General features: G+C 49.6%; 1 protein-coding gene across 2 annotated transcripts in view; it reads right to left on the reverse strand.

Moving 5' to 3' along the window:
• Sardh (sarcosine dehydrogenase) overlaps positions 1-8,756 on the reverse strand; it is a 62,118-nt gene that overhangs the window by 5,622 nt on the left and 47,740 nt on the right. For both annotated transcript variants that reach the window (XM_021193846.2, XM_029536306.1), the window contains 2 exons: positions 3,628-3,790; positions 2,792-2,960 (listed from right to left, as the gene is read on the reverse strand). In XM_021193846.2, coding sequence (XP_021049505.1) covers positions 2,792-2,960; positions 3,628-3,790 — 332 coding nt within the window. The remainder of the gene's footprint in view (positions 1-2,791; positions 2,961-3,627; positions 3,791-8,756) is intronic.

The raw sequence follows: 8,756 nt of genomic DNA on the forward strand, positions 1-8,756 counted from the left end.
GTGAGTTCCAGGACAGCCAGGGCTACACAGAGAAACCCTGTCTCAAATAAATAAATAAATAGAATTCGCGCATTGGTGGGCACCTACTCTGTTCTCGGCTTTGACTAAGAATACTACTGCAGTAACACGGCTGCCAGGTACTTCTGTGCCACGCTAACTCAGAACCCTTCAGTAGACAGCAAGAGGACATGGCAGAGTCACATGAAAGTGCCTTTGCCAGGTTGATCTCCATTCCCAGAAGCAGTAGATAAGGGCTGCTCTCTCCCTGCATCCACACCGGCAATGGCTGCCATTTCTTCCCGTGGCGTCAGCCGCTCGGATGGGTGAGATAGACTATCAGCATAGTTCTGATTTGCATTTCTTCATGACGATTTTTCACACGTTTATTGGCCATTTGCATCTCCCTTCCTTTTCAGGCTCTATCCTCACTGGGTTATTTGGGTGATCTGTGGGCTTGGTGTTTAATTCTGTTGTTGCTGTTTGTGTATTCTGAGCATTCATTGCCTGTCAGAGGCGTGGCTGGCAAGGATTTCTCCCATCCTGCATCTTCACGCTGGCGATGGCTTCCTTTGCTGTGAGGCATCTCTTTATTTTGTGCAACCCATTTGTAAGTTCTTGTGCTGAGTTCCTGAGCTGCTAGAGTCGCACTCAGAAAGGCCTGGCCCATGTTTCTATCCTGAGGCATTGCTCCACAGCGTTCCTCTGCAAGTCTCGGAGTTTGAGGTGTTACATTAAGAACTCATGCACTTCGGGATTGATTTCATGCAGGAGGAAGCAGTGTCTATTTCAAACTTCTATATGTGGATGTCCATTTTGCCGTTCACTACAGAGGCTGCTTCTGTCTAGTGTGGCTTTGGATCTACCTTTGTTGATAATCAAGTGACTGTAAGAGTTGTGTGGTTTGATTCTGGGTCCTCTATTCTGTTCCATGGGTCTCCGAGTCTGTGTTTGTACCTGGAGCACACTGGTGTCACTATGGCTCTTCGGTATAGTTTGAGGTCAGGTATGATGGCGCCCTCCCTCATTTTGCTCAGGATTGCTTTGGTTATTCTCGGTCTTCTGTTTTCATATAAATGTCAGGATTTTTTTTCTAGTTCAATGAAAACTTACATTAGAGTCTTTGAGTGAGTTTATGCTGAATCTAGTTTATTTAGCCAAGGAGGCTTATTTTATAGTACTCTGGCCATCTATTTTTTTTGTTGTTGTTGCTGCTGCTGCTGCTGTTGTTGTTTTTAGAGACAGGGTTTCTCTGTGTAGCACTGGCTGTCCTGGAACTCACTCTGTAGACCAGGCTGGCCTCAAATTCAGAACTCAGAGATCCATGTGCCTCTGCCTCCCAAGTGTTGTGATTAAATGCGTGCACCATCATCACCCAGTGGTCATGGTTTTTTACAGTACATTTACCTAAGAGATTTTTCTTTAGTCAGTATACTATATTAATACTACAGTTTTTAAAAATTCAAAATGGTAGACAAGAAGAAAAATGCAAATCTAGAAATGTCAGTGCCCAGATGCAGTGACACTTGGTGCCATCTGAAGGCTGTGCTCCAGGGCTAAACTATTCTCAAAACTGACAAAGTCAAAACTGAGTAGGTTCAGATGCCCTCCTGGGTCTCCATCTCAGAGCCACACCATGTGGGTTCCACCCAGCAGATGATGGGGTCAGGGGTCAGGATGAAGGTGGGATGGGCATGTCCTTCCATCCTCTCCAGTCAGTTTCCATGGGATACAGTAGACTCATTGAGGTTCCACACTCACCCAAGGCCCCTCAAAGCAGGTCCATCTCATCATGTGCCTTGCAGCCAAGAGCTGCAGAGACAAGAAGGGAGCCCCTGAACAGGACAGCTGCCAACCTTCTGCCCTAGATCTAAGCTTTGGCCTTCAGAAGCTTCATAGAGGCTTAGGGGACCAACCATGACAGGGGCCCCACCCGAGAGGCCCCTGATGCCCAAGCTGGGCAGCTGTCAGGGGTGTAGGTGAGGTCTCAGGGAGAAGCCACCGTATGATGACAAACCTTAACTCTGCTCATTGCCTCTTATCACACTTGACATGCTGAGCAAAGTGGCAGCGTTCGTGGCTGCCTGTCAGCTGCAAAGCAGCGAGCCCAAAGCTGTCTCCTGCTCCTGGAGACAGTTGCTAGGAGAATTGCTATTGGTGCCACTGTGGGCTGCCAACATTATCCAGAGTGTAACTCTGGCCCAAGCGGAGCCCAGGCCTCCAGCATCCAAACTCTCCCAGTGACATGCTCGCTCCTTTCACCTCTGCCATGTGACTGGGCATGAGTCCACGTCTCTGGGACCTGGTGACCATCATTTATAAATGGAGGACGGTTCTACCTAGTCAGAATTGAATGGAACGGGTCAGAAGGTAGTTACAAAGGAAAAGGCCACCAGCTTGTAAGTAGGGTTTGCCCTCCTAAGTCACCAGGCCTGACTTTACCCAGCCCAGAGGAGCTAGCCAAACTACAGCACCTTTCTCTCCTAAATGTCTGCATTAGAGAGGGTTAAGTGGTTTCTATGTCTCTGGGGCCCTTGCTACACCATCTCCGATCCACTTCTGATCCACTCGGCCCTTACGGGATCTGGATTTGCATACACGTTCTGCTCTTCCCAACACAAGATGTAAATCAGGTAGATCTTATGTTGTAGATGTAGATAGAGCTCCTGGACCTCACTCTTCCCATCTGTACTGGGGTACTGTGCAAGGGGGGTGACCTAAGGATCTTCCAGTCCCAAGAGCTCTCACTGAAAATGGTAAGTACCACCCTCACCCAGTGGACCAGGATACTCACTCTTCCACAGTGAGGCACACCAGGCGTCGGCGGAGGCCTGTGGCGCGCTGCTTCTCCAGGGCCTCTCGGCCTAGGAAGGGCACCGAGGTCTTGAGTTTGCAGGTGAAGGCCAATCCTGCCTCCAGGGGGCTGTCATCGGGCCTCAGGTCTGCATGCCAGTGTCTATAGCCTACGGGACAAGGAGGCTGCAGGTGAGTGTCCAGTCAAGCTGTGCAACAAGCACTTAGAAGATATATGTGGATGCTGTCCACACCCATGCTGCCCAGTCCCCAAATCTCCACCGTCACTGTTGCTTAGCAACTTGGACAGTCCAGGGAGATGGGGTGGGTCCTGGTCTCCAGAAGGTTCCCTATGTGAGCTCCTGGAGCAGACTAGTCCCATGAGCTTTCTAGTATGTTGCACCATCAGGGTGGGTGGGGTGTGAGGCAGACCTGGAAGGTGGGCTGAGCATTACCAGGGGAAAAGCAGATCCCACTTTGAACTTCTATCACTATTTAAAGGATGCAAGGTGGCCACTTGTTAAAGCCATTCTGCTCTGAGTCTTTATTAGAATCCCCACTTGTGATGTCCTAGATTCAACCTCTAGCACCAAATGTTTCAAAAGCTCAAAAAGATCTCTCAAGGAGCCTACAGTGCTGAATTTCAGTCCTCCCCACTGAGGCTGCTCCTTGGTATTGGGACCCCATGCATAGGTGGGGTGAGCGGGTTGAGAGAATGCACAAGGCTGGGAGATAGAGGGACTTAGGATGTGAAAATCTAAACACCAGTGACAGGAGCATCCCCAGCTTCCTGGTGGCTTGACTGGCTTCCAAGGGCCATATCAACCCTGGGCTCACCTTTCTCGATGCTCAGGGAGTCGATGGCACGGTAGCCTGCGTTGACTAGGCCATGCCTCGCACCTGCAGCCATCAAGGCCCGGTACACTGGCAAGCAGGATGCCCGGGGCACGTGCAGCTCCCATCCCAGCTCCCCGACAAAGGACAACCTAATGGCCCGGACCTGGGAAGATGAGGGCATGGGTCAGATACAGCCACCTCAGGTTGCCTTGCCCAGGCACATACTGCCACTTGTCAGCAGTCACTGAGAAATGGGGCTTTCTGAGGCACGTTCACAGAAGCTGAGCTGGGAATCTTCAGATGAAAGAGAAGAATTGAATGTAGAGAGGAGGAGACAGTCTCCACCCCCCACCCCCACCCCCGGTCTCAAACCTCAGGAGTGACCAGCAGATTCCCTGTGGTCAAGTAAGTGACCAGAAACTGGGTGGGCTTAAACAGATAGAAATGAGCTCCATGTCTCTTCTGGGGGAATCACAGCCTTAGATCAAGGTGTGGTCAAGCCATGCCTAGAGGCTCAGGAAACAAGTTCCTGGTTTCTTCCAAAGCAAGGGCTCCAGCAATACTCCAGAGGTACCTGTGTCACTCAGCATCTGATGCCCCCCTCCCACTGCCGATCTCTGTGTTGTTTCCAGCTCTTACCAGAACTCTGACGTTGGGCTTTGGACCCATGTTGACCGTGAAGAACCACATCTTAACAACCGGGACAGTTGATACTATCAACATGACAGAATTGAGAATCGCCTCGGGGACGAAACTCCAGGTATGTTTGAGGGAGTTTCTAGACTGGGGTAGGCAGACTCACCCTGAATGTGGGTGGTACCATTCCATGGGCTAAGCTCCCAGAATAAAAAGGAGAAAGTGAGTGGGTGCCCACATTTGTCTCTCTGTATGTCCCTGACAGTGGATGGAATATATGACAGCTGACCACCATACCTTCCCCACCATGATGAATCTGACCTTCAAATTGTGAGCTCAAATAAATGCTTCTTTTCTTGTTCAAGACAGGGTTTCTCTGTGTAGCTCTGGCTGTTCTGGAACTCACTCTGTAGAACAGGCTGACCTTGAACTCAGAGTTCCACCTGCCTCTGCCTCCAGAGAGCTGGAGTTAAAGGCGTGTGCCACCACTGCCCTTCTTTCCTCAAGACACTTGTGCCAAGTGCTTTGTCACAGAAGCAAGATGGTGACTATGCACACCCCCTCATTCAGTCCCATCTGCCAGGACCTTATCCCCAAATATGGCCACAGCCACAGGTTCTGCCACCATGAGCCCATGCTCTCACTTTAAAAAGCCTCCAGCCTCTTCGACCCATGGGAAGCAGGTGGGAAGTTGATAGTTCACGTTCTGCCTGTGCCAATTCAGGGTGCCGAATCCATCATTCTAGAAGCCACATGAACGAATAATGTGGGCTCCAGAAACTGGGGCTCACAAACAAAGGAATGATATCACCATTTCTCTGCTGTCCCCATGTTGAGACCTTCAAATACATTCCACTTCATCATAGCCAGGCAGGAGGGGCACTGAGGCCCATGTGGGAAGAGCTGGGGTCAGGGAGGGCATTTCCACACCCACACAGCCAATACAAAGGCTCCCTTCCCCAGGAGATCCAATCTTCCAAACTTTTAGGTATCAAGCCTAACCCACTGAACAGCTGATGCCCAGTTCTCCAGCCTTCAGGCAGGTTGTGAGATGTGTGAGTGAGTGCCCTGAGAGTGCACACTAGCCCAGGATCACTGCTCAGTTCATCAAAGGGATGTGGGAGAGCTCAAAATACCCCCACAAATAGAGGTGGCCAGGCCAGCACTGTCGCCCCTGTGCTGGCTGGGCAAAGGAGCTACCCTGCTGACTGACCACTAAGCCAGCACCTATGACCCTGCTAGTCTAATCACACAGCCACTGAGAAACTGGGCTCTTGTGGCCTTTGAAGCAGCGCCATTTGCCTGGCCTTGTGAAAAAAAAAAAAAAAAAAAAAACTTAAACTGATGCAGAAACTGTGCTGTTGACATTTTCCTGCCTCTCTGTACAAGCTGTGGGACCCTGACAAAGACGGCCTTGTCACCAGGGTGCTAATTTTAGACAGCCCTGAAGGAGCCTGGGGCTCAAAGCCAGTGTCATTTTGAAGCAGGGAAAGTCATTTTAAAGTGCACCCGCCCTCCCTGTTCAGACACTTCTCGTCCAGTCAAGCACACAGGTGGCAGATGACTGTGGATGCTTGAGATCACCTGACCTCAGTGGGATGCAAGGTGGCCAGCTTCTGGATCTCCACTACAAAGCAATGTGGCCCATGGCAGGTGCCAAGAGGTTCTTCTCCCTACTTACTGGCACGGTGAGAATTTGGAGAAGTTTGTGTACCTTCTAGATCCATAGATCATGAGTGCCTGGGTGCCTTACATTTCCCCCCTTGATGTAACAGAGTTAAGGGCGGGTCTCATTTCCTCCCATAGTGACATGCAAGGATGGAACAAGACTAAGAACAAACTCATTTTCCTCATCACTATGGGCCAGGCACCTCCCAGCTACCTCGAAGGCCCTTGTGGCCCATCTAAGCAATGTGCTTCAGGCAGGGTTTGTGAGCAGCAGGATTACAGAAAGCTCCATGCCTGGCATTTATTCACCTTCCATCAGATGTTGGCCCAGGCACTTGCACCACCATGTTCATTGCTGCTTGAGGAAATGGAACCAGCCAAGATGGCCATCACTGAACGACAGATGGTACATACAAAAAACCAGTCCTGCTTGGTGCTGGTGGCACACTCAGGAGGTAGAAGCAGGTGGATCTCTGTAATTTGAGGCTAGCCTGGTCTACAGATCGAGTTCCACGACAGCCAGAGCCACACAGAGAAACCCTGTCTCGAAAAACCAAAATAAATAAATTAAATAAATAAATAATTAATTAAAAAAAAAAATCTCCCAAACTCAGCAGTGGTGGCACACGGCTTTAATCAGAACAGCCAGGAAGCAGAAGCAAGTGGATCTCTGAGTTCGAGGCCAGCCTGGTCTACAGAGTGAGTTCCAGGACAGCCTGGGATGCACAGAGAAACCCTGTCTGGAAAAACCAAAACAAACAAAGTCTGTTTGTTTCTTTTTATAAGCAAAGCAGGGTGGAGGTGGTAACTCTTTGGGTAGGTGCTCCTGAGTTCTACCTCTAGGACCAACACAGTGGAAGAACAGAATCGACTCCTCCACGCTGTCCTCTGACCCCCACAGACATACCGTAACACATGTGTCCTCACACACACAAAATAGTAATGACAAATGTAGTTTAGAGTTTAATGTGGGTGAGGATGCTGGCGAGAATGTAGAGAAACCAGAAGTGTCATGTTTGCTGACAGGGCCATAAAGTGGTACAGTTACCATGAAGAGTGTGACACCCTCTTGAAATTTTAAAGTAGACCTATGTGGTGCGGCCCACCTCGTGTGGGCCAGCCCAGCCCCCAGCACGGGAGGCAGAGCTCACAGAGAGATTCTCACACTGCTATCACACAGAGCAGCTCCAGGCTGGAGCGACCCAAGAGTTCATTCACACAACAGGACAGCAGTCACATGTATGGCAGGAAGGCTGTCCTGATGCCTGCTGGGGTAAGGACAAAGCCCAGGCTGTGCTGAATGACACAGGACAGTCACAGAGGGTCTACACCGCAGGGTTCCACAGGGCGTTGCTTTCCAGGACCAGGCTTGAGAAGTGCTTTGTCTGACGGATTTGAGTTTCAGCTCAACAGTCTCACAACAGGGGGCATGCACTCACACTACTGGATAGAAGGCTTAAAATGGTTGAAGCCGGGCATAGATCCCGTTCTCGGGAGTCTGGGGGAGTACTGTGATTGAAGCACAACCTTGTCTGTATAGATGGGTCCTAGTCCCACCCCCACCCCCAAAAGTTAAGATTATAAAAACCAACAGATCCCTTCCAGGGAGAGAAAACTGAGGCCTGAGGGCTGGGGAGGTGTGCTTTGTCTGTGTCACAAATACTAGAGACAGGACAGATGCCGGCAGCAGAGTGAACCCAGGGAGTCGGACACTCCCACGTTGCGTCCATGTGGGTTATGAAGCAGATCCTGGAGGGGAGCGGGGCAAGCAGAGCTACTGTGTGTCCCAGCAGCTCTGGGGTGTATTTGGGGAGGAAATGAAAGCTGTTTGTTGAAGATCTGCCTATTGCAATGATGTCGCTCAACATAAATGTAATTCATGTACCCAACAGAATAATATCCAGTCAGGCAGTGGTGGCGCACGCCTTTAATCCCAGCCCTCAGGGGGCAGAGGCTGGTAGATCTCTGAGTTCAAGACCAGCCCAGTCTACAGAATGAGTCCAGGACAGCCAGGGCTACACAGAGAAACCCTGTCTCAAAAAACAAAACGAACAAAAAGGCTAGTGCCTGTCATTGCTAAGTACAGTAAGCTAGCCACTGGCGGGGAAGAGCTCTCTGATCTTACTCATACAGTGTGGCATCTAAACAAGCGTATCCCAGGGCATGACAGGGGGTCATGCAGGGAAGGTGCCTGCCACTCAGCCTGAAAGCTGAGGTCAGTGACCAGAATCCATGGAGTGGAAGTAGAGAACTGACTCCCACGGTAGTCACCTGACCTCCTTCCATGGTACTATGCATACATGCTCATAAACACACACATATACTCACATACAGGCACACACACACATGATGATAGGTAGGTAGGTAGGTAGATAGATAGATAGATAGATAGATAGATAGATAGATAGATGTTTGATAGATAATAGATGATTGATGATAGATGACAGATGATTGATTATAAATACTAGATAGATAGACAGATACTAGATAGATGATATCTAGTAGATAGATAGATAGATAGATAGATAGATAGATAGATAGATAGATGATAGATAGGTAGATAGATACTAGATAGATAGATAGATAGATAGATAGATAGATAGATAGATAGATAGATAGACAGATAGACAAACAGGCAGGCAGACAGATAGTTAATAGATAGATGTGAAAATAAATAAGGAGATGGCCCAGTTGTCAAAGTGCTTGCAGAGCAGGCATAAGGACGTGAGTTCAATCCCCAGCATCCATGTAACAGCCAGGCATGGAGGTGCACATCTGTAATCTCCATGCTAGAGAAGCTGAGATGGGCAGGGGCTCGGGCTCAC

This window comes from Mus pahari, chromosome 3 (assembly GCF_900095145.1).
Source record: "Mus pahari chromosome 3, PAHARI_EIJ_v1.1, whole genome shotgun sequence".
Lineage (NCBI taxonomy): Eukaryota > Metazoa > Chordata > Mammalia > Rodentia > Muridae > Mus > Mus pahari.